Source organism: Gymnoscopelus microlampas, assembly GCF_963454915.1.
Source record: "Gymnoscopelus microlampas genome assembly, chromosome: 1".
NCBI lineage: Eukaryota > Metazoa > Chordata > Actinopteri > Myctophiformes > Myctophidae > Gymnoscopelus > Gymnoscopelus microlampas.
In genome coordinates this window covers 55,362,745-55,389,060 of record NC_139962.1, presented here as the reverse complement: position 1 = coordinate 55,389,060, position 26,316 = coordinate 55,362,745, and the positions used below count along the sequence as shown (strand labels likewise).

Sequence of the window (26,316 nt, the reverse complement as noted above, 5' to 3'; positions counted from 1 at the left end):
GAGAGAGAGAGAGAGAGAGAGAGAGAGAGAGACCACCTCCAGCAGGGAGCCAGAGCCCGACTAGTATGAGGCGGGACAAAAGCACCATTTGGACTGAGGCCATGTTTTCTTGCGAAAGAAATGAAACAGGAGAAATGGGGGAAGAAGAAGAAGTAGAAGAAGAAGAAGAAGTGGGGGGAAATGATATGCATAATTTACGCTTTACTCCTTTTTAAGACTCGGCTCCTTTTTTTATTTTTTTTTAGGGAAAAGAAGAGGGAAAAAAAAGACTCAAATGTAACGCGCCCCGGGGCCCATTGAAATACACGTATTGCATTTTTTAATACCATACTTACAATTCCTCAAACAGCCTAAACCCGGTTTATACTTCTTTTATAGATTTTTAAATGACTTGCAATATAATTAATTGGCCGCATCAACTAACACAACATTTTCCTACTGTGTTTACCAGCGAGTCTGGTTGTGGCGCGTGTGAGTGTGTGTGCGTGCGTGTGTGTGTGTGTGTGTGTGTGTGTGTGTGTGTGCGCATGCTTGTGTGTGTGCGCGAGCTAGCTGCGCGCGTGCGTGTGTCCGACTGACCGTCTTGCGGAGGGAAGTTTTTTTTTTCTTTTTTGGTTGTTCATTAGAGCATGGTCCTCTGAAGACAAGGTGAACTGAAAACCTTTTATCGTGTGTGTGTGTGTGTGTGTGTGTGTGTGTGTGTGTGTGTGTGTGTGTGTGTGTGTGTGTGTGTGTGTGTGTGTGTGTGTGTGTGTGTGTGTGTGTGTGTGTGTGTGTGTGTGTGTGTGTGTGTGTGTGTGTGTGTGTGTGAGCAGAACAGAAAAGGGTAGCCGTCTCCTCAGGGTTTCCTGTTAGCCATGCCCCTGTTAGAGAAACAAGGACACGCTGTTAGAGAGGGCTGTGAGGGCCTTTTGTCTCAGTGTGTGTGGACTCTTCTCAGATAAGAAGAAGAAGAAGAAGGTGTTGGCTCTTTTACTACTTTCTTTTTTTTGCACAAACGTACAGAGATGTACAGACCGTGTACACACAAGGGACGTAAGCGTAACGTATGTACAGTACACAGAAGAAAACCAGAGAACTCTTTTTCAACCTGGCGTCCCTACTTTTGGCATGTTAAAAAAACAAACATTCAAAAGAATTTCAGCATTTTAAAGAACCCTCCGCAAATATAGATATGCTAGCTCATACCTTGACGGATCACAGCACGTTGTTGTGGGCTTGTAGATCGGCTACTTTCACTAATTGTCGTACGACAAAGTACTGCATGTATATATAGGCCTTAAGTGGTTAAGTGGTTAACATTTTTACTGTGAACCTACGCAGAGACAGGGAACACACACACACACACACACACACAACATGCAACCACAAACACACACACACACAGGCACACAAATGAAGTGGCCGCGCGCGCGCACGCACGCACGCACGCACGCACGCACGCACGCACGCACGCACGCACGCACGCACGCACGCACGCACGCACGCACGCACGCACGCACGCACGCACGCACACACACACACACACACACACACACACACACACACACACACACACACACACACACACACACACACACACACACACACACACACACACACACACACACACACACACACACACAGTGACTGGTCGGGTGTGTGTGGTGGAGGGCATGGTGAGCAGATGGAGCCTAGGTGTGTTTTTTTTTTCTCTTTCTGTGTAAGTGGAGATTTTTCTAAACAACTTACTCATCCTGTCCTCTCTCATTGTTGCGTGAAGGTATGAGAAGGTTAGGAAAATAATCCTCATCTTACCCAGCAGACAATGAGCCTCTGATCTTATTTCAGTCCGGGACCCCGACCCAGGGGAGCACACACATGCACACACACACACACACACGCATACATACACACACACGCGCGCGCACACACGCACACACGCATAGATACACACACATACAGACACGCACACGCACACAAACTAATACACACACACACACACACACACATACACATACACATACACATACACATACACATACACGCACACGCACACAAACTAATACATACACACACACACACACACACACACACACACACACACACACACACACACACACACACACACACACACACACACGCTAATACACACGGCCACACCCTGCCCTGCCCACGGGAGAACAACAGGGACAAAAAGTGAGAGGGAAAAAAAAGAGTGTGAGCGAGAGAAGAAAGAAGGACAGATGGAGAGAGAGAGAGAGAGAGAGAGAGAGAGAGAGAGAGAGAGAGAGAGAGAGAGAGAGAGAGAGAGAGAGAGAGAGAGAGAGAGAGAGAGAGAGAGAGAGAGAGAGAGAGAGAGAGAGAGAGAGAGAGAGAGAGAGAGAGAGAGAGAGAGAGAGAGAGAGAGAGAGAGATGTACCACCGTTTAGGAACAGTGTATTTTTGGCCTGATTTTGATGCAGCCTTGACAAGAAAAAAAAGACACTTTTATTTTAGCCGCGGTTTCAGTTGATCACTTTTATGCCCGGCAGGCAGCTAGTAGTGGAACAGAGAGGTCCTTCATGAGGAGCTGTAAGGTAGCAGCTAGTTTGCCTTATTGCCCTTTGGGGGCGGGAACGGGCTTAGAGCTAAACATACACGGGTCACAATGCGACAAAAAACTGTGAATGCGAAACTCACGAGTAAATACCGCAGTGTAATTCATGGCCTTCCGGAACAGTGGTGGAAAAAGTATTCACATGTTTTACTTAAGTAAACGTATCAATACCGCAATGTAGAAGTACTCTGTTACAAGTAAAAGTCCGGAATTGAAAATGTGCTTGAGTAAAAGTACAAAAGTATTGGTATCAAAATGTACTTAAAGTACCAAAAGTAAAAGTACTAAAATGTTTGAAAATAGCAGATCTACAAGCTCACAACGCGTCGCGATGCGACGCGTTGTGAGCTTGTAGATCGGCTATTTTCAAATAGCCTAGGTATAAAATAGGGCTAAAGTGGCTAATGTCTGTCTTATAATAAATATAATAATGTATGTATCTGCAAAGTAACTAAAAATGTTTTGTTTCAAATAATTTGTAGTGGAGTAAAAGTACAATATTGTTCTCTGAGATGTAGTGGAGTAGAAGGAAAAGTATAGACAATTGGAAATACTCCAGTAAAGTAAAAGTACCTCAAAATTGTACTTCAGTACAGCACTGAGTAAATGTACTTAGTTACTTTCACCACTGCTTCTGAACTTTCAGGGCACTCTTTCTAAGGCTTCAACTGACACTATACGATTTACACCACATTATTGCATCGTCTTTGAGGCGCTACCGTGAAATACAAGCAACGGTGTCAAAAACGTCAGTTACGTGTCGCTTGGCTAGCACATAGGAAAATACATTGCAACGTTATACCGTGTATAGAGGTTTATTCCTCCTGTACCTTACAGTACAGTGGGGCTTTTTTCCCCAATGGGACTTAACTCACATCTCAGGGACCAAGATTAAACGAGTAACAACAACCCCACCTTGGCGAGTGATTCTCCATGAAGTCATGACAGGAATTTGGTGAATAACTCAAACCATCTGTACTCTGATGTAGGGCCAATGGGGGGGGGGGGGGGGGGGGAGAGAGAGAGAGAGAGAGAAGAGAGAGAGAGAGAGAGAGAGAGAGAGAGAGAGAGAGAGAGAGAGAGATGAGAGGATGAGAGAGAGAGAGAGAGAGAGAGATAGAGAGGAGAGAGAGAGAGAGAGATGAGAGAGAGAGGAGAGAGAGAGAGAGAGAGAGAGATGAGAGAGGAGAGAGAGAGAGAGAGAGAGAGAGAGAGAGCAGAACAGTCACTTAAACCATTAAGACCGGGAACGCATCTGTGTCATTTTTATATTTCTTTGGCTATTCAAAAATAGCAGATATACAAGTTCACAGCGCGGCACCGAGTGCCGCGCTGTGAACTTGTAGATCTGCTATTTTTTGAAAAATTGTGAAAATGTGTGCAAAATCTTTGAATATATCTAAGTGAACATTTTTAACTCAAATCTTTGCTCCTGAATCCTAACAGTGTTTTTGGAAAAAAAACTTATGTTGCTATAATATCAGTGGTTCTCAATGATATGATATGTATTTGTCCACGAACCCCCTCCATCTCAAAAAATGTTGTTCCAGGGACCCCCGGAAGCAATTATTTGAGTTCAAAATGTATACTGTATATACATAGGTATACATATTCAAAGATTTGCATACATTTTCACGATTGTTTTCCAAAAATAGCAGATCTACAAGCTCGGTGCCGCACTATGAGCTTGCATATCCGCTATTTTTGAATAGCCAAAGAAATCTAAAGTGACAGAGATGCGTTCCCGGATTCAAAGGGTTAACAGAGGGAAAACATTTAGCCAAAGAACCACAGAGGTGTGTGTATACACGCAACCCTCCCAGAGCTGGAGTCGGAGGGGCCAGGCGGGCCGCTCCATACATCAATGTGATGGAGCACTCGGATCAGGCCAGAGCCGATCTGTCCTTCATCACAGTGACAGCGGAGAGCACTCAGAGAAGAAGGGGGGGGGGGCCCTCTGTTGTCCCTTATCGCTGCTAGGGCAGGGGGACACGACGCGGCGACGGCCACGCGCCACTCTTTTTACACGTCACATCAACAAGTCCATCAATCCCACACAGCCAGCCAGGTAGAGAGAGAATGGAGAGAACAGGGATCATCAGAGCATAGAAACAGACACGCACGCACGCGCGCGCACACACACACACACACACACACACACACACACACACACACACACACACACACACACACACACACACACACACACACACACACACACACACACACACACACACACACACACACACACACACTTTCTCTTGTTCGTGAAAAACAAAAAGCGTGGCACTGTGGCGCACAGTGGTTTAAAGCAACTAAGTACATTTACTCAAGTGCAGTACTTAAGTACAATTTTGAGTTTGTTTTACTTTACTGGAGTATTTCCAATTGTCTGTACTTTTACTTCTACTCCACTATATCTGAGAGACAAATGTTGTACTTTTACTCCATTACAATTATTTGAAAACTTTAGTTAGGCCTACTAGTTACTTTGCAGATATAAATCATTATATTATAAAACATACATTAACCACTTTAGCCATGTTTTATACCTAGGCTATTTGAAAATAGCAGATCAACACGCTCACAACGCGTCGCATCGCGATCTGTTTTTTTCAAACATTTTAGTACTTTTACTTTCGGTACTTTAAGTACATTTTGATGCCAATACTTTTGCACTTTTAGTCACACTTTTAACACAGGCCTTTTACTTGTAACAGAGTATTTTTATATTGTGGTATTGCTACTTTTACTGAAGTAAAATATCAGGGGTACTTCTTCCACCACTGGTGACGAGGGGGCGTGTTTTCTGTGTGCTGTAGCTCGATGGGTACAGCATGCCACACAATGACACTATGAAGCACACTCAGGCAAGCAGCTTGTTTTATATTTAATACTCTGGTAGCTTGTGTTGTATACTGTAGCTCCGGTGCAGTGCTTTTCAAACTTCTTGTGCCCAAGGCAAACTAGTCAAAATCTCAAGGCACACCTATATATTCATATAGTGAAAAGCAAGAATACAAGGGTATAGGATTTGCCTCTGTGTGGGGAAATGAGTGCGCACAAAAAGTCCTGATGTAGTACATTAAATAGATGATTCATAACTTTTGTATAGTTGTATGTATAGCAATACTAATAATAATAGTGGATGTCACAACAAGGCACACCTGGACTTGTCTCGCGGCACACCTGTGCGCCTCGGCAGTCGGCACACCGTTTGGGAGGCAGTGGCTCAGTGGGTACAAAAGGTCACCTATTCACTGCCAGGGTCTGTGTTCCGTTTTCCCATGTAGTTCAATGAGTAGGTCTAGGGTGCTTCAGAACTGACATTGTTTGAACGCATGTTACTGTATGGCACTTTGATGAAAAGGTTAACCCATTGAGACCTGAAGCCGATTCTACATGTCTCCTAAATCTCAACAGTTTTCTGAAAAACGTATGTTTCTATATCAGTGGTGCTCAAACTTTTTCATGTCAAGGACCCCCAAAATTATGTATTTGGCCGCGGAACCCCATCAAAATATTTTGTTCCAGGGACCCCCAGAAGCAAAGATTTGAGTTAAAAATGTTCGCTTTAAAAAAATATATATTCAAAGATTTGCACACATTTTCACGATTTTTCAAAAATAGCAGATCTACAAGCTCGTAGCGCGGCACTCGGTGCCGCGCTACGAGCTTGTAGATCTGCTATTTTTGAATAGCCCAAAGTGTAAAATAATGCTTTTTAGCTCAAATCTAAAAATGACACAGTTCCAGGTCTTAATGGGTTAAGTGGCCATGTTACAGAATAATAATGCATAGGAAAAAAATGGACTCACCTCTTATGAATATTTAACTATATCAGAACACCTTTTTTGTGCATTATCATTTAACCATATTAATCCTGGCATCCCTATTTTGGGCAATCAAAAATCTTCAAACATTTCTCAAACAATTTCTGATTTATAAATCACACCCAGTGTGAAGTGAGCGGTGATATTTATTATTCATTTCATCATGCATCTCGGTAGCCAATCACAGCACGTCCTGCGAAGTGACGTGCTTACATTTTTTACATTATTATTAATTTCATCATGCGTCTCGCTGGCCAATCACAGCGCGTCTGCGAAGTTGTTAAAGGTCTGAAAATATGTGTCTCGCTAGCCAATCACAGCACGTCCTGCAAAACTTAGCCTATGGGCGTGTTTTCCACAGCATGGCGTCACAGCGAAAGACAAATTTTCACGACGGAAAGAAAAACTTTCACCACGGATGGGTCCTAAACCCTCTTATAGGAGCGGTTGCACTGCTCAAAAATAGGCCGTTGGGAACGTATGCCCCTCCACTTATGCAGTATACCCGTCGTAAGCCCTTGTCAGAGTACCCGTCGTACCTGTTGTCAGGCCAGTCTATGACGTCTTATTGATGACATCAGGGATCTCCATATATGGGCCTAAAAGGGACACAGGCAGACAGACAGACCGCCGCAGAGATCTTCTAAAATAGCTACAAGCTCAGATCCGAAATCGCGATGCGTTGTGAGCTTGTAGAATGGCTATTTCCACTATTTGTCGTACGGCAAAGTATATAAGGCTTAAGTGGTTAATTAACAGATGGACGCTGGTGACTTCTAAACACTCGCCTCTCTCTAGTGTCTCTCAGACACACAATCTGTTTCTTGCTAATCTGCCTTGAATCCTGGAAGAATCCATCCGAGCATTTTTCATTTCTTTTTTCTTGTTGTTGTTGGCTTGTCACTTTTAAACTTTTTGATAAAATATTGCATAGATTAATTAAGAGTTGAGTGATCTGACAAGAGCTTGTTTTTCTAAAGCATTCTTTATTAATTATTTCAGATTGGCCAGTTTAGAGAGACAGGAAACCAAGGGCAGAGAGAGAGAGGAAAGACGTGCGAAACAAGATTGGGGTTGGATTTAATCCAGGGTCCTCACACTGCTGTCAAGCAGAAACCTTGTATGTCTAAAACCATTACTTTTAAGGAAATGGAGAAAAAGAATGGATCCAATGTAGTTATCATTCAGTCAGAAGCTCTTGTTAATATTTTACCAATCGGCTAATGGGAGGGTCCGGACCACGGCCACGTCACTATGACTCACACATAACCATTGACAAACCTGATATGCCCATATCATAGGCATGTCACTATGACTCAGACTCACACATAACCATAAACAAAACCCAATATGCCCATATAATAGGCATGTCACTATGACTCACACATAACCATAAACAAACCTGATACGCCCATATAATAGGCATGTCACCATGACTCACACATAACCATAAACAAACCTGATACACCCATATAATAGGCATGTCACTATGACTCACACATAACCATAAACAAACCTGATACACCCATATAATAGGCATGTCACTCTGACTCAGACATAACCATAAACAAACCCAATATGCCCATATAATAGGCATGTCACTATGACTCACACATAACCATAACCAAACCCCATATGCCCATAGGCATAATATGGAGATACTGTTGTCCACAACCTCAGATCCAACCGCTATGCCCATGCTCCCTGGCTCAAAACATGTTCATGAACATATTTGAGAAGCACTGGTTTAAATAATAACTAAAACATTTGGAAGCACAACTTTACAGAAAAAGAAGCCCAAAGTCGCTTATAATAAGCCGACGTGGCAACGCTGCCCAGTGGCCAAGATAAGACAGTGGTTGCATTGGGAAGTTCCCAGGTGTGAATGTGTGTAGTGTGTGTGTGAATGTGAAGTATATAGGGCGGTGCTGAGCGACTTAAACTGCACACTCAGCCAAGCGCTTTCCTGGATAAATACAAGCTGTGGAAGAATGTCAACTGTGCCAACAGCCCAAAGTCAAGTCAACTGACTCATATAGTCAGAGGAGTTTCATGGTTGAATCCGTGTCCCACGGCTGACCTTACAAGATGAACAACATACTGTGGTGGTCCGGGCGTGACAAGAGAGGGTCAGATTCAAACCCAGGTCCTCACGCTCACAAGGAGCATACTGTATATCGTTGCTGTCGGACAGACACCTCTTATCTCCATATTTAACGTTTTTACGTAAATTAACACCCAGGCCTACTTGATCACACTACAGCTAACTGGCTGAGAAACGCCAGACAGCACTCATTTTAACTTTTAACTATATCATTCACTGTAACATTATTACGAGCACCTTATACACCTCATGAACAGCCCTGCTATTAAAAGCAATTAAGCAATTATTTATGCCACAGAACAGAAGGTACGGAGGGACGTTTGGAGGAATGCCAACAAAATGACACAAGGATCGGCTCGTCAAATCTTCTTTGACAAAACAAAGGCTTATGTAACCGCCACCACCACCAGCGTGGTGCCATTGTAATTAACACGTGGCATGGGGTGAGAAAATCAGGGAGCGAAGGTGACGTACTGAAAACATTGTAGGCGCTTGTTTTACAACTAATTAATCAGACCCAAAATACAGCTGCCTTCTCTTTGGGTTACCCATGTTATTTTTGGACCAGATTTTATGGCGCTTGTTTCCGGTGGTGGAAAAAGTACTCGAATGTTTTACTTGAGTAAAAGTATAAATACTGCAATGTAGAAGTACTCTGTTACAAGTAAGAGTCCGGAATTCAAAATTTACTTGAGTAAAAGTACAAAAGTATTGGTATCAAAATGTACTTAAAGTACCAAAAGTAAAAGTAGTAAAATGTTTGAAAATTGCAGATCTACAAGCTCACTCACAACACGTCGCGATGCGACACGTTGTGCGCCTGTAGATCTGCTATTTTCAAATACACTAGGTATAAAATAGGGCTAAAGTGGTTAATGTATGCTTTATAATGTAATAAGTTATATCTGCAAAGTAACTAGTAACTAGTTTTCAACTAAAGTTTTCAAATAATTGTAGTGGAGTAAAAGTACAATATTTGCCTCTGAGATGTAGTGGAGAAGTAAAGGTATAGACAATTCTAAACAGTCCAGTAAAGTAAAAGTACCTGAAAATTGTACTTGAGTAACAGTACTTGATTACCTTACACCAATGCTTGTTTCTTTAGACATGACAGTGAAGGCAGAGAGAAAATATGATGTGCAACTCTAGTGCCGAGCCAGGAATCGAGCTATCATGAGGGGGTGGCATTGTTTTTTTGATATGCTAATTCTTACGGGTGATTTATACTTAGTTACACGTTGGTATCACAGCTACGTAGGTACAAACCAGGCATTACACACAGATCCCTTGCTCTGGTGATGCGCCAAAATGTTACAGATATCCCGACCATAAAGACGGCGTGCAATTCTTGTCTGATTGTGCCAGAATGTACTTTGACAATTTATATTTAATCCTCGATGGGCTCTTTAGCAAGTGTAAATATAGCTGATGTAAATCCCATTGGGAATTGAAACGTGATTGTCTAAATACATTTTTTGCGAGCGATCTTTCGTTGTGAGGCATACAGTTTTACATATTTTAAACCTATTAAGGGTAGCTCTTCCACCAAACGGACGACTACAGATTACTCCATACTGGCAGTAGCAGTCGAATGAAGTAAGGAGATCAGTCGGTTTGGAAGGTGTGAAAAGAAGTTTCTGGATGCACCTGAGAGCCGATGGTGCTAAAAATAGCCTATGGCTGGACGTATTTTTCAACAACAAGCCCGCTGCTATCCAACAGTCAGAAGCCTTTCGTCGCTTCCCTACAACATGCGACCCGACGTGACATCGTCCCCACTGCCCATTCAACAGGAGATTTTCGGCAACAGGCGCTTTCCAACACTTACCACCGCCGACGTCAATGCGGCGGAGAGCTACCTTTTTTACATCTCTCCTCTTTTGCTTCTGTGAGCCATTACTATTTCGCCTATAGGCTCTATGCACAGCAGCCATATTGGACAGAAATTGGGCCCCTTCCTTGCTTCCTTCACAGGTGTTACCAATGACACTAATGAAGGCTCTGTTCCATTTAGTGTAGCACAGTGGTTCTCAAACGTTTTAATTTCAAGGACCCCCATAACTCTGAGAGTGTACAAATGGAACCAAATGGACCCGGGAGGGTCCATTTGGTTCCATTTGTACCCTCTCAGAGTTACACCCTCTCAAGGAACCATGAGGGTCCCTGGACCACACTTTGAGACACACTAGTGTTTCCAGTGAGCCAACATGCACAATATCAGCACCCTGACTCTGTTTGACCAGAATGGAGCAGAGCCTTCATTAGTATCATTGGTAACACCTGTGAAGGAAGTCAGAAGAGACCCAATTCTTCTCCAAAATGGCTGCTGTGCATGGAGCCTATTGTTGTGAAATAACCAGCACGGCAACCGGCGCCCCCCCCCCCCACGAGGCACCCACTCTATTCCCCCCGGCGTAGCGTACCGTACCTGGACGGAGTTGAGCCTGCAGTAGCCGTTGAGGGGGAAGCGGATGACGTGCGTGGGGTCCTGGTTCCAGCCGGCGTTGACCGAGTTGCACATGACGTCTCCGGTCTCCGGGAAGATCTCCTCGATGAGGACCTTCTCCCCGCTGAGGGCGATCCTCTCGCCCAGGTCGGGGGTGACGCGCACCACCAGGCAGTCGCAGGGCTGGGCCAGCCGCCGCTGCTCTCCGTCCTGCTTCCAGCGCTCCAGCTCTTTGATCATGGGCGTCAGCTGGTAGTAACGCGCCTCCTCGTACAGCAGGCGCCAATCCTGAGAAACGCAGGGTAAAGAGATGAGAGAGAGAGAGATGGGATCACTAAAAAAGCACCGTGGGAGTCATCGGAATTTACTCATCGGAACTGTGACAGCTAAAAGCAGTGGTGTAAAGCATTGGTTCTCAAAGTGGGGTCCGGGGACCCCCAGGGGTACTTGAGGGGGTTCCAGGGGGTCCTCAGCTAAATGATGGATAGGAACCAAATGGACCCTTATGGGTCTGTAACTCTGAGAGTGTACAAATGGAACCAAATGGACCCTAACGGGTCCATTTGGTTCCATTTGTACACTCGGTCCATTTGGTTCCATTTGTACACTCTCAGAGTTAAATTAACATTGATTTTACAATATAAATTGGGGTCCCAGAAATAGAAATGCCATGAAATGGGGGTCCGTAGCCCTAATGCATGTCAGACTGGGGGTCCTTGAAATTAAAATGGTTGAGAATCACTGCTAGAGCCGTAAAAATCTTCTTATGGGGGTCCTTGGCATATCTTTTCAAATGGGGGTCCGCGGGCTAATAAGTGTCAATTTGGGGGTCCTTGACATGAAAAAGTTTGAGAACCACTGGTGCAAAGTAACTACATTACTGCCCTTTGCCTTCAGCGTACATTTACTCAAGTACTGTACTTAAGTACAATTTTGAGGTACTTTTTACTTCACTGGAGTATTTTCAATTATCAGTACTTTTTACTTCTACTCCACTACATCTCAGAGGCAAATATTGTACTTTTACTCCACTACAATTATTTGAAAACTGTAGTTACAAGTTACTTTGCAGATATACATTATTACATTATAAAACATACATGAACCACTTTAGCCCTATTTTATACATAGGCTATTTGAAAATAGCCGATCTACAAGCTCACAACGCGTGGCATCGCGACGCGTCGTGAGCTTATAGATCTGCTATTTTCAAACATTTTAGTACTTTTCCTTTTGGTGCTTTAAGTACATTTTGATACCAATACTTTTGTACTTTTACTCAAGTAAATTTTGAATTCGGGACTTTTACTTGTGACAGAGTACTTCTACATTGCAGTATTGATACTTTTACTTAAGTAAAACATTTTAGTAATTTTTCCACCCCTGCCATGGGAGTCATCGGAATTTACACATCGGAATTGTGGTAGCTGAAAGTCTGAGAGCCTGACTAGCTACACCTAACTGTAACTAAATGGTTTGAACCAACCAGCATTGCCATCCTAAGATTATTATTAGTGCCAGAATTGGGTATATACATATACTGTTTATTAACTGAAGGATTAAAGGGATAGTTCACCCCCAATATGACTTTTTTTCTATCGATTACACAAATTGTTTTTGTCGCATTCCTAAGCCAATAATTTCATGAGCGGATACATTAGCATCTTTCCGCCGGTCATCACATTATTGGCTCAGGAATGCGACAAAAACAAAAAAATCTCCATGAATTCAAGGCTTCATGGGGCGTGTAAGTGATAGAAAATAAGTCATTCTTTGGGTGAACTATCCCTTTAACACATTGACTGCCAAGCCCGTAGTCCTACGGGCCGTTAAATCCAACCGTTAAGTGCCAAGCCCGTAGTCCTACGGGCCAAGGTCTTTTTAATGGTTTACATTAGATTAACCCCTCAGGCACTTTGTTGGTTAATCTCTTACATGAAAATTACGTAGAACTAAAAAAAAAAAAAATCTGAACATGTGATCACACAAAACATCATCTAAAGCAGTGATCAGGCTCCCAAACCTAAAGTTTAATCCCAGCGATCTCTCTCTCTCTCTCTCTGCGCTGCAGTAATCAACAAAGCCGCATGGCAGGTTCGTTGTGGAAGCGTGTGCACATCACATTCCACGTTGGTAATGTGCACGCGCATCCATGCACTCTGACTGCCTGTAATCACTGGATATCAGCAGCTGGCTCTATGGGGGAAGGGAGGGTGTGCACGTCAATGCTCGCACTCGTAATGTAATAAAATAAAAACATCTGAACATGTGATCACACAAAACATCATCTAAAGCAGTGATCAGGCTCCCAAACCTAAAGTTGAATCCCAGCGATCTCTCTCTCTCTCTGCCTCAGCTGGCTGCAGTAATCAACAAAGCAGCATGGCCAGGTTCGTTGGGGAAGCGTGTGCACATCACATTCCACGCTGGTAATGTGCACGCGCATCCATGCACCCTGACTGCCTGTGAAGGGAGGGTGTGCACGTCAAGCTCGCACTCGTAACGTGCACCCGCAGCAGCCTTTCCCACACACAGGGACAGATCATAACACAAACACACAGCATGTTACCCCTTTGATAAACTGACTGATCGTGCCGCCAATATTGTTGTTTTGTAAATAAAAAATAAAAACTCTTCTGGATCCAGGTCATTGTGACCTCAGATCAAAGCCACTGTGGAAAAATAACAGGTGTCCTGAGATCGGAAACCTACAAAAAGGGCACGCGCGGAGCCCTCTTTCTGTGCATTTTCAAAAAGTTTAGTAAGAGCCGATCGTCATTGAGAGAGAGAGAGAGAGATATAGATAGATAGATTGATAGTTTGATAGTAGTAGTAGTAGTAGTAGTAGTAGCAGTAGCAGTAGCAGTAGTAGTAGCAGTAGCAGTAGTAGTAGTAGTAGCAGTAGCAGTAGTAGTAGCAGTAGCAGTATAGTAGTAGTATTAGTAGTAGCAGTATCAGTAGCAGTATAGTAGTAGTATTAGTAGCAGTAGTTGAGAGTTGTGATCGAGTGAACGAGAGATACGAGTGTGAGATACGTAAGTTAGATTGAACGAGAGATACGAGTGTGAGATACGGTGAGTGAACGAGTGAATTGTACGTGAGTTTGTGTGGGAGAGTTATATTGAGTGAAAGAGTGAATTGTTTGTACGTGAGTTTGTGTGTGTGAGTTGATATTTTGAGTGTAGTAAGTGTGAGTGATATATATATAAATCCTACTGAGTTTTATATATATATATATATATATATTATAGATAGAGAGGGCGTGGAGGTAAGATATAGAGTGCAGTAATAGGAGTATTTATAGGAGAGGTGATCGGCGTTATAGGGAGAGAATAGGAGAAAATAGGTGGTAATAGAGAGGAGATAAAGTTTATATTAGATATAGTGTACTGTGAGAGAGTAGCTATGGTAGGGAAAAAGCGCAAGAACACCCCCGGACCTGGTCAGCAGTCCATGGAGAGGTTCTTGGTTGGGGCTGGTGCAGCAGCCTCCCAAGCTCCGGTGGTTTATCCTCCTCCTGTGGACCTCCAACCAGGGCCGAGTGTCGGCACCCAGGACCGCGAGGACCTGCCCCCCGGCCGTAGGAGCGATCCGAGCAGCATGGTCCTTCGTCCCCGTCCTCCTGCGAGCCCTGACCGGGCCGGGGCCGGTGGCAGTGTTACGGGGAGCGAGTTGGGGTCAGGGGTGGAGGGATCCAACACCGACGCCGACAGTGACAGTAGTGGTGCCTCTGAGGGCTCGGCTTGGGAACCGGCGGCTCTCAGTCGGGGCAACAGTCCTTTTTCCAGTGGTAAGCATACTTTTTTTATATCGTTTTATGTGTTACAAGTTGATTTGATCGAGTTGTATTCGTTACTAGTTCATCTGACCGTGCGTTTAGCTGATTCAATGCAGAAAAGTAAACTATCGTCGTTGCCAGGTTTGCTATACCATGGTTCACATGACGCTAGTATCTGTTTCAGGGCTAGGTCTGCTAAGCCACACTGGACTTGTTTTTCTGTAAATCTGCTTGGAAATGATGGTAATTGTGGTTGTGATTTTGTAGATGGACTATTTTCACCTTGTTTTAGATATGTTTGAAGTGCCCATGTGGCCTATACTCGGCTATTCGCTTCTTGTGGGCTCGTTTTCATAGACCTGGTTGCTTATTACTTTCCCACGATCTGGCAACATAGACGACAGGCTGTGGCCCGATTTTCGTTACTGTATGTGGCTGCGGTTCTCAACCTGTGGTTCGTTGGCCACAACGGAGCGAGCCTCGCACAACGCCAACTGAATAAAATGAACAGATCTACACGCTTTTTGAGCTTGTAGATCTGTTCATTTTATTCAGTTTTCTTGTAGGGGGAAAATGCCAGCTGCATGCCCCCTCCCTCTGTCTGCACATTATGGCTGTCATAATATAAAAGACATCAAAGCATCCGTTCAGGTCAGGCCACATAATAACAACAACAAAAATCCTGTAGGTCAAAGGGGTTTTGTTTTTGTTATGTTGTTTTTCTGACCTGAACTGAAGCCTTTGATGTCGATCAGGCATGTCTATTTGATCTCATATGTGCCTTTTGTCAGTCGCTCTGTCTGGATAATGTTTGCTAAATGCATAATATTCACCAAAGTATTTGAAATTGTATTGTAGATGCTGAGGAGGAGGTACTGGTGGGTGCTCTGGAACTGGTGTCTGCCATGGATGCAGATGATGATGATGATGATGACGGTAGTAGGGGTGAGTGAATTGTCAATTATAGCACATGAATGAAAAAATGCTAAAACCAGGGTAATGGTAAATGTATTCTCTCATATTTATTTATTCAGTGTATATATGCATGTGGTCTGTGGATGATAAATGCTTTGCTAAAGATGGACATAATATCTAAAAAAAAGTATATGTTATGTTACACAGGGTCGCATGCTAGTGGTGAGGAGGAGGTGGAGGAGGGAGCAGTTGGTGGAGCGGTTGGTGGAGCTGGTCGTGGAGGTAAGAATTATTATCGTGTGTGTGTGTGTGTGTGTGTGTGTGTGTGTGTGTGTGTGTGTGTGTGTGTGTGTGTGTGTGTGTGTGTGTGTGTGTGTGTCAAAGAAAAAAGTATTTTATGGTAATGATCTATTTCTATAATTCACAGGTGGTGCCAAGGGCAAGAAGGACAAGGGTCCTCCTCCTGTGTGGCATTCCACAGGATGGTGTCCTCGGGACATCCCCTTCACAGCTGGGACTCCGGGTCCTCAAAACGCCGCTGCTGCTCTGCAGTCTGATGAGCCCGTGGACTTCTTTGAGCTGCTGCTGTCGGATGAGTTGTTGGAGGAAATCCGCACTCAAACCAACCTCTATGCCGAACAGAAGCCGGACAGTGACAAGAAGTATGGCAGAGCAAAGAAGTGGAAAGCGGTGGATCTAGACGAGCTCAAGCGCTTCCTGGGGCTCTTTCTTCTGACAGGAATCAGCCAAAAGCCTGAGATCGCCATGTACTGGTCCACTGATGAGTACGTCGAGGCCGCCGTCTTCCGGAAAGTGATGCCGAGGAACAGGTTCCAGGCCATTTTGAGCAACCTCCACTTCGTGGACAACAGCATCCCCCGCCCTGTACCAGAAAAGCCCGAAGACGTAGACAAACTCTGGAGAGTCCGCCCAATACTGCAGTCCTTGCTGGCCAATTTCCAGGAGATGTACCTGCCGAGCGTGGACATCAGTCTTGATGAGGGAATGCTGTTGTGGCGGGGACGCCTGGAGTTCAAGGTCTATGCCCCACAGAAGCCGGTCAAGTACGGCATCAGGTCGTACATTTTGTGTGATTCAGCAACAGGCTACCTCCACAACATGCTGCCATACTGTAAAAAGAAGCAGACACTACCTGTCATCATAACAACACTCTTAGGCAGTTTAGCTGGATGTGGATATAGGCTCTATATGGACAACCTGTACAATTCAGTGGATACGGCCATTATGCTCCTGAACAAGAAGACATACGTCTGCGGGACCCTGCGTAAGAAGCGAGGACAGCCACCAGCCATCGCAGATGTTACCCCTTCAAAGCTGCCACTGGGGTCCACCATCTCTCGCCACTCCAGGGACGTGATGGTACTGGCATGGCGAGCCAAGAAAACAAAAATCGTCACGATGATCTCCACCTTGCACCCTCATGACATGCTGCCCGTGTCCAGGAAGGAGAAAAAACACAGCAAGAAGGTGGTCGAAGAGAAGCCTGTGTGTGTTATTGAGTATAACAAACACATGAACGGGGTCGACAAGCTAGACCAGAACCTCAGCTATTACATGTGTACCAGGAAAACGAGGAAGTGGACAAAAAAGTTCTTCTTTTATATGCTCCAGATTACCCAGTTCAACGCCTATGTGATCTACAAGGCCAGGCACCCAGCCCAACCCAAAATTCAGAACTTCTACTCGTTCATCTTGGCAGTAGTGAAGTCCTGGACCACCCGCGGGAACATTGGGGGAGTGGCCCGTCCTCAGCAGGGTAGGAATGAGGCCCCGCCTGCTGAGGAGGGGTCCGAGGAAGAGGATGAAGACGGAGAGGAGGGGTCCGAGGAAGAGCAGGAAGACGGCGCCGCCCGTCCTCAGCAGGGTAGGAATGAGGCCCCGCCTGCTGAGGAGGGGTCCGAGGAAGAGGATGAAGACGGAGAGGAGGGGTCCGAGGAAGAGCAGGAAGACGGCGCCGCCCGTCCTCAGGAGGGTAGGAGTGAGGCCCCGCCTCCTGGGGATCGCCCCGGAGCTGCCCGTCGTCAGGAGGGTAGGAGTGAGGCCCCGCCTCCTGGGGATCGCCCCAGAGCTGCCCGTCGTCAGGAGGGTAGGAGTGAGGCCCCGCCTCCTGGGGATCGCCCCAGAGCTGCCCGTCGTCAGGAGGGTAGGAGTGAGGCCCCGCCTCCTGGGGATCGCCCCAGAGCTGCCCGTCGTCAGGAGGGTAGGAGTGAGGCCCCGCCTCCTGGGGATGCCCCACGTGTTAGACACCCATTGCCACCAAACGTTGACCCCGAGTCCAGGCTGAATGACAGACTAGATCACGAACTGATCAATTTCCCCAAAGCAAGTTCTGCTAAGAAGTACCCACAAAGGTGTTGTAGGGTTTGTTCCCGATCGAAGCTACCGTCAAAGAAGAAGGACGGGAAAAACATCCGGAGTGAGACAAGCTTTGAGTGCAAGTCCTGTCGTGTGCCCTTGCACCACCAATGTACACATCGGTACCACACTGTAAAAGACTACTAGAGTGGCCTCGAGAGCCGGGTGAAGGGTAGACGCACGTTGATCCGCTCAGGGTGCTGCAAAAAAAAGAACTTTATTTTTGTTTATTTATTTGCGCTGATTGCACTCAATTTATTGATTTGAATGATTAGTATTTATTATTATTTGATGTAGTTACATTTACTTTGAAAGCACTTTGTGAAGCAGCTGCTACTATGTTGTTCAACCTACCAACCTCAACCTGCCTATTCATACTGCTTCATGCCAGGCAGATATTTTACTTTTATTTATTTATTTTGCTCTAATAGCACCAATTTGTTGTTGTACTCCCTAGAGAAAAAAAAAAGGCAAGCTTGTAGATCTGCAATGAATGTAGTATTGACATTTTGAATTGTGTGGGCAAAAAGTTTGGAAAATGACGCTCTCGATGAATATATTGATGTTGCACATCACCTTTGAATTGTTATTATTTATTATTTGAAAAAAAAATGAAAAAAAAAAAAATATTGTGAAAAATGTTGTTTGAATTGAGCACTTTGGAGCGAAACAGAGCAATAGATGTACAATCAAAAGCATTTATTTTTTATTTTTTTTATAAACAAGTATTGTTTACATGACTGATGTCAATGAAGGCCCTAAATAAATTTGAAACACTTTTGAAATCAAGTTATGCCTCTAAATGTGTGTCATTTACTAAAACGCTCATATCTCAGCTTCTGAAGAAAAAGGCCTCTTTTTGGTGAATACCAAGCTGTATTCAAACTCCTCTAGCTAAAGAACAGAGCATGGTATCAACTCACTTTCTTTTCCAGATGAAAGAAGAGATTCTAAGCTTTTTTTTGAGATATTCTATGTTTTCATAGTCCTAGTACAAAATGTTCTGTGGGCCCTCAAAAATGAGTCAGAATGGTCAAAAACCTTGGCAGTGGGAGAGCCATTCTAGAAAACCCCTTGGCAGTCAATGTGTTAACTAATTGTACACAAAAGCAAAAGCTTTTAAGTAAACTAAAATAAAGCACCATAATTAGACTAAGAGTGGCCTAAGGCTAATAGCGCTAGCTAGCGGAAAGGTCATGCCGTCGCTCAAATGGTCTTGGGGCTCATCCAATCCGGAAGTGTCATGGGAATGGAACACTAAAGTGTTGGACAGACCAAGTGACATCGCCATCCTTATAGAGCCAACACAAATCAAAAAGATCCATACATTGACCTCTGTTTGTCCTCTAAGTTACGTTATAGAGTATATCTCATGGAACCGAGCATGGTATCTCTCACACATGTTTGTGTGAGCTCATCCACGGGACGTCTGTCTCAAATAAGCCAAGCGGTGCCAAAACAACTGCTGTTGCAGTTCTCTCTCTCTCTCTCTCTCTTCCACACACAGCATAGCTCTTGGCTGGGCCGGGCTATCCTTTAGCATGTTTCAGCAGAGCTGACTCCAGCAAAGGCCCGTCAGCAGGGCTCCAGTGAAGTGGGGATGGAGAGAGAGAGCATTCCTGTGTGCAGACAGAGTCTGCAGCAGATTGCCTTGCCCCCCCCCCCTCCCCCCTCTCCCCCCCGTCCCCCCCGGGCTGGGGCTTTGCTGGGGGCCATTTAGCCCCTGCACTCTTCCCTCTAATTTCCCACAAGACCAGATGGCACCATCATTCAGCACCACTACCATAGGAAATACAGAGGAGGAGGAGGAGGAGGAAGGAGTCGAAGGAGGTTCACTATTGGAGGAGGCGGATATAGGAGGTGATAGGAGAGTGATATGGTGTGAGCATGAGGACAATTCATGAGCCAAAGGAGAATGTTAACCCTTTAAGACCGGGAACGCAGCATCTGTGTGTCATTTTTTTTAGATTTCTTTGGGCTATTCAAAAATAGCAGATATACAAGCTCATTGCAGATCTGCTATTTTTTTTAAATAAAATAAAAAAAATGTGTGCAAATATTTTAAAAATATATATTTTCTAAGCGGACATTTGTAACTCAAATCTTTGCTTCTGGGGGTTGCTGGAACTAAATATTTTACAAATGTTCGCTTTAAAAAATATATATTCCAAAATTTGCACACATTTTCACAATTCTTCAAAAAATAGCAAATCTACTAGCTCATGGCGCGGCACTCGGTGCCGCGCCATGAGCTTGTAGATCTGCTATTTTTGAATAGCCCAAAGAAATCTAAAAAGGACACACAGATGCGTTCCCGGTCTTTAAGGGTTAATGTATTCCCTTACGTGGAGGGGATTTTTTATGGTAATGTGACTTGTGGCCTGATGTTAAGCTCCTATTACGACGTGATTTAATTGGAGGAAAATGTCGCTAAAATGTTGTAAATCCATCTCGGTGAAGCAATTAGTAATTAATGAAGCCGTGTTCTGATTAGTGTTTCGCGGTGGCAAAGAACGACGGCTCAATTCATTTCATTCGCTCGTGGTTTAGCTCTCTCGCTAACATTCATAGTTTATTCTTTAAATGACGTTTGTGTTCCTTGGCTCTCGGCTACGGTTTGTTTTATCGCATGCAATGGTACGGGCGAAATACAGTCTGGTTATCAGTCTGGTAACTTGATTTCCCCTAATGCACTTCCCGCGCTGAAGGCAAAGGGCACCTTTAGCGTGACATTGATGTGTTGCTATACCATAATGTCCATGAGGCTAATGTAGCCACCCACTGTCTTATCAAGCTTTTGATAGCATACATTACAGATAAAAAGAAAAAGGTTGGACATCTTGGCTTTGAGATATTTTTTACTTTACTGGAGTATTTCCAATTTCCAATACTTTAAGTTCTACTGCACTACATCTCAGAGGTGAAATATTGTACTTTTGCTCCACTACAATCATTTGAAAACTTTAGTTACTAGTTACTTTGTAGATTTTGATAATTATTATTATCAAAACATACATTACTCACTTCAGCCCTTTTTGACATTTGAAAATAGCCGATCTACAAGCTATACATTTTAAAACTTGTGAAATTGGACATTCTGCATAATGAGTACTTTCTACTTTTGGTGCTTTAAGTATATTTTGATACCAATAGGCTACTTTTGTACTTTTACTCAAGTCAATTTTGAATTACGGACTTTTACTTGTAACAGAGTATTTCTACATTGCAGTATTGATACTTTTACTTAAGTAAGAAATGTGAGTACTCTTTCCACCACTGCGGATAAAAAGAAAAGTTGGACATCTTGGCTTTCTTGTTTTTATTTTTATATTAACCCATTGATACCTGGAACGCATCTGTGTCACTTTAGATGTCTTTGGCTATTCAAAAATAGCAGATATACAAGCTCATAGCGCGGCACCGAGTGCCGCGCTATGAGCTTGTAGATCTGCTATTTTTTTTAAATCTTGAAAAAAAAAAATACGATTTTTTTCCAAAAACTGTTATGATTTTGATTTTTTTTAAAGAATCGCCTCAGGTCTTAATGGGTTAAAAGAGCCCTTTTTTCTCTGGAGTCCTGCTGGGTACAGAGCAGGACACTGTGGCAGCGGGCCGGGCAACATATGAATTGACCCTGATGCCTCTGTTGTGAAGAGCAAGCCTGTTAAAGCTCGTTTGACCCTTCATGTAAAGCACCCTTCATCTGAGAGTGTGAGCTCCAATATGACACCCTAAAAAAAACAACTCCGTCTGAAGTGAACTGAGGGCTGATGCAACACGTCTTAAACTTACAGTCTGATATTTAACCCATTCAACCCGGGGGAACGCATCTCTGTCATTTTTAGATTTCTTTGAGCTATTCAAAAATAGCAGATCTACAAGCTCATAGCGCGGCACCGAGTGCCGCGCTATGAGCTTGCAGATCTGCTATTTTTGAATAATCTTTGCAAATCTTTGAATATATATATTTTTTTAAAGCGAACATTTGTAACTCAAACCTTTGCTTCTGGGGGTCCCTGGAACAAAAATATTTGACAAATGTTGGCTTTGAAAAATATGATGTGCACACATTTTCAAGATTTTTCAAAAATAGCTTGTAGATCTGCTGTTTTTGTATAGCCCAAAGAAATCTAAAAATGACAGAGATGCGTTCCCGGTCTGAATGGGTTAAGATGATAGAAAATGAAAGGGGTGTACATGTGTACAGTGTGTCTCTCTCTCTCTCTTTCTCCTCTCGTTCCCTCTCTCCTGGCCCTCTCTCGCTGTAGCTGACAAAAGGCACGGTGAGACTCTGGCCTTGGGGCAGCTCTCTGTATCAAAGTGTAGCTCTCCTCATCCTTCACACAGGTCTGTGAAGCCATGGATGGATATGTTTTTAACAGGGGTCTGTCTGCCAGGCACTGTAGTCCTCTGGAGCCGTGCGGAAAACAACAGAGTACTACTACTACTACTATTACTATTACTACTGCTACTGCGTTGCGTACTACCACTTACTACTGCCACAATAGGAGTAGTAGTTATCTCTGCCAGGTCGAAGGCTATAGGGATGGAGATCATGTTTTTGCTCCCGCGCAGTGGTGGAAAAAGTACTCAAAGGTTTTACTATACTGTAATATTTTTTTATATTTTTCTACTGTAAAAGTATCAATGCTGCAAAGTACTCTGGTACAAGTAAAAAGGTCCCGAATTCAAAATTTACTTGAGTAAAAGTACCAAAAGTATTGGTATCAAAATGTACTTAAAAGTACCAAAAGTAAAAGTACTAAAATAGCAGATTAGAAATTGGAAATACTCCAGTAAAATACGAATACCTCAAAATTGTACTTAAGTACAGCACTTGAGTACATGTACTTCGTTACTTTCCACCACTGTTTATTAGTACTACTGTTGGCAGCTCTATTAATACTACTAGTACTACTGTTGGCAGCTCTATGAGACCATACACCCCCCCCCCCCACCCCCTCCCTCAATCCCCAGTCCAGTGTCCAGTCAGCCCCGTTTGACTTTCTAAATAATGACCCAACCTTATTGCCCACTAGCAAGGCCTGCATCCCTGGGAAAGGCCTGATGGAGCGAGAAGGGGTAGAAAAGGAAGATGTAGACCCCCCCTTTAACTCTGGCGTCCTGATTTCGGGTAGTCCAGTTCAATATAGGCAAACATTTTCCATAGCGGAAACAGCAGATCTACAAGTGCTCACATCGCGTCGCAATACGACACGTTGTGAGCTTGTAGATGAGTTATTTTTGGAACGTGACAGTGACACTGTCGTGTGACTGAAGTATAGAATGTCATTGGATTACGAAACAAACGTATAGGGCTTACAGTATGTGGTTCAATTGAGTGGTTTTCTTGTTGTTCGTTCAATAACCCACACAATAAATCCCCACCCAACCCAAAACGCATGATCTAATACAGAGGACCATGTGACAAATAGAAGCGTTAGCTCTTTCCAGGCGTTAAGCATGGTGCAAACGTGAGAAAATAAAGCAATTGAGTGAATAGAAGTCGTCGATTTAAAACGGCTATGAAGGCCCCCCGAATCCCTTTACACAGAAATCACGTAACACGAAACATCTCACTAAACCGTATACCCTCGTGCTTCTGACTGCGCATTGCTTACACACTTGTGACGAATTGTAGTTTTGAATAATGAGACGACGGTCGTAGCGGTATTAACCCATTAAGACCTGACGCTGCATTCCACAAAATCTCTACTAAATCCTATCAGTTTTAAAAAAAAATACCTATGTTGCTATAATCAGCGGTTCTCAAACCTTTTCACGTCAAGGACCACCCAAAATGATTATGTATTTGGCCGCGGACCCCCATCTCAAAGTATTTTGTTCCAGGGACCCCCCAGAAGATTTGAGTTACAAATATACACTTTTCAAAAATACATATATTCAAAGATGTGCACACATTTTCACGATTTTTCTCAAAAAATAGCAGATCTACAAGCTCGTAGCGCGGCACTCGGTGCCGCGCTACGAGCTTGTACATCTGCTATTTTTGAATAGCCCAAAGAAATCTAAAAATGTTTACAGATGCGTTCCCGGTCTTAACGGGTTAAAATGGTGAATATTTTTGGTTCCCACTGATGCATGCTAAAAAGAAGGAGAAAAAAAATAGCTCTCCTTTCTTTTTTTTCTCCATTCTGCTCAGACTTTTCACATTGGTTTAGTAAAACACACAGCAGCACCGTCGGCTGCCAGCAGCGCAAAGCACCACGGCCGGCCCCGAGGCGACGGGAAGCCTGATTGTGTTCAGATAAGGACATGCTCAATTCTGCCTCGCACTATTTGCATTTTTTTCCCTCTCTTTCTTTCTCTCGTTCTCTTTCTCCCCTCCTGCTTTTTTTCCGACTTCACGCAAATTGAAAGGTATGCAGATCAACGCTAGGGCTTTTATAAGGCGAAGTAGTGTGTGTGTGTGTGTGTGTGGATATTGGGGAGGGGGGGAGTTTGGTGTGTGTGTGTGTGTGTGTGTGTGTGTGTGTGGGGGGGTGTGTGGGGGGTGTAATGAGTAGAAACAATGAGTTCTGACGCATAGTGTTGGGCCACGGTGCCTGATTGGACTGTCAAGACTTCACATGGAGGGGGTTTGGGTGGGGTTGGGGAGGGATGGGTGAGCGAGTGGGAGCGACTAACTCCCACGAATATAATCAAAACCGATTCAGGTTGTCATTTCGCCCAAAAGAAAAAATAAAAGCATTTTTTTTTTAAAATCACAATAAAATCCTCAGTGTTAAATTCATCCATTTGTGTAAAGTCTGAGAGTGTACAAATGGAACCGAATATGGACCCTTATACGGCTCCGTTTTGGTTCCATTTTGTATAACCTCTCTGCGTTAACCCATTAAGACCTGGAACTGTGTCATTTTTAGATTTGAGCTAAAAGGCATTATTTTACACTTTGGGCTATTCAAAAATAGCAGATATACAAGCTCATAGCGCGGCACCGAGTGCCGCGCTACGAGCTTGTAGATCTGCTATTTTTTTAAATTCGTGAAAATGTGTGCAAATCTTCTGAATATATATTTTTTTAAAGCGAACATTTTTAACTCAAATCTTTGTTTCTGGGGGGTCCCTGGAACAAGATATTTTGATGGGGGTCCGCGGCCAAATACATATGATTTTGGGTGGTCCTTGACATGAAAAAGATTGAGCACCACTGATATAGAAACATACGTTTTTCAGAATACTGTTGAGATTTAGGAGACATGTAGAATCGGCTTCAGGTCTCAATGGGTTAAGCGATCATCAGATGATTTGACAGTGCGTGTTGTACTGCTGTTTGAGGTCTGGCCCTGGCCCAGACTTCACTGAACAAGCCCTCAGAGTTTGCCCTCTGGCTCCTAGCTAGAGTGCGATCAGCCTCGCCTAGTTACCCTTAAACAGAATAATCATGAACGTTTCCCACAGGAAAAGACATGCACATTACAGTAGAACACACAGTCAAATCACAGTACAAATGTAACTCTGAAAGTGTGAAAAAAAAAAAAAAAGTGATATTACTTTGTAGAGTTAGGTAAGTCAGTTTCCTTGGTGAGAACCATAAAAATGTAAAAACTGCAATCTGGAACTTATTTTAATGACCATAATTCTAACACATCTGTATAGTAGAGTATGTTAAAATAACGTAGCCTAGTAACATCTGCGGTGGATGGAGGCAAGGTTAATATAGTTCTGAATTTTTCATTTGTTTTGACTTTTATGTTTTCAATAGCAGGTTAGTTTTAATTCCTGCTAGCATTGCCAACAAAGTATATCGTCTCGGTCGGGTGGAAACCTGATGTGTCCAAAAACAGCAAAAGTTGTAGATCTGCTAGTAGGGGGTTAGTTTACGAAAAAAAACACAAAAAGTTAGAATATGGAGATAATAGGTTTCTACTCGACAGCAACGTTATAGGGTCTAAGTCATTGGTTCTCAAAGTGGGGTCCGGGGACCCCCAGGGGTCCTTGGCGGGGTACCAGGGGGTCCCCAGCTAAATAAGTTAATATAGCGTCACAATCATTTTAACCACTTTAACCATTATTGTATACTTTGGCTATTCAAAAAATAGCAGATCTACAAGCTCATAGCGTGGCATCGAGTGCCACGCTATGAGCTTGTAGATCTGCTATCTTTTTTTAAATTGTGAAAATTTGCGGCAACATTTGTAACTCAAATCTTTGCTTCTGGGGCTCCCTGGAACAACATATTTTGAGATGGGGGGGTCCGTGGCCAAATACATATCATTTTGGGGCGGTCCTTGACTTGAAAAAGTTTTGAGAACCACTGGTTTA

General features: G+C 43.7%; 2 protein-coding genes across 4 annotated transcripts in view; one reads left to right on the top strand and one right to left on the bottom strand.

Annotated features, from left to right (window-relative positions):
- The window catches only part of kctd15b (potassium channel tetramerization domain containing 15b), a gene marked incomplete at its 5' end in the record, with an annotated part of 63,616 nt that overhangs the window by 11,876 nt on the left and 25,424 nt on the right, over nucleotides 1-26,316 (bottom strand). For all 3 annotated transcript variants that reach the window (XM_084080111.1, XM_084080112.1, XM_084080110.1), the window contains one exon: nucleotides 10,944-11,249. In XM_084080111.1, coding sequence (XP_083936237.1) covers nucleotides 10,944-11,249 — 306 coding nt within the window. The remainder of the gene's footprint in view (nucleotides 1-10,943; nucleotides 11,250-26,316) is intronic.
- Nucleotides 14,367-18,481, top strand: LOC311044468 (uncharacterized protein; the record flags this gene model as incomplete). The annotated part of the gene is made up of 4 exons (XM_084056077.1): nucleotides 14,367-14,751; nucleotides 15,598-15,684; nucleotides 15,862-15,936; nucleotides 16,082-18,481. The coding sequence occupies 4 exons, from the start codon at nucleotides 14,367-14,369 to the stop codon at nucleotides 18,175-18,177; spliced, it is 2,643 nt and encodes an 880-aa protein (XP_083912203.1). The 3' UTR covers nucleotides 18,178-18,481.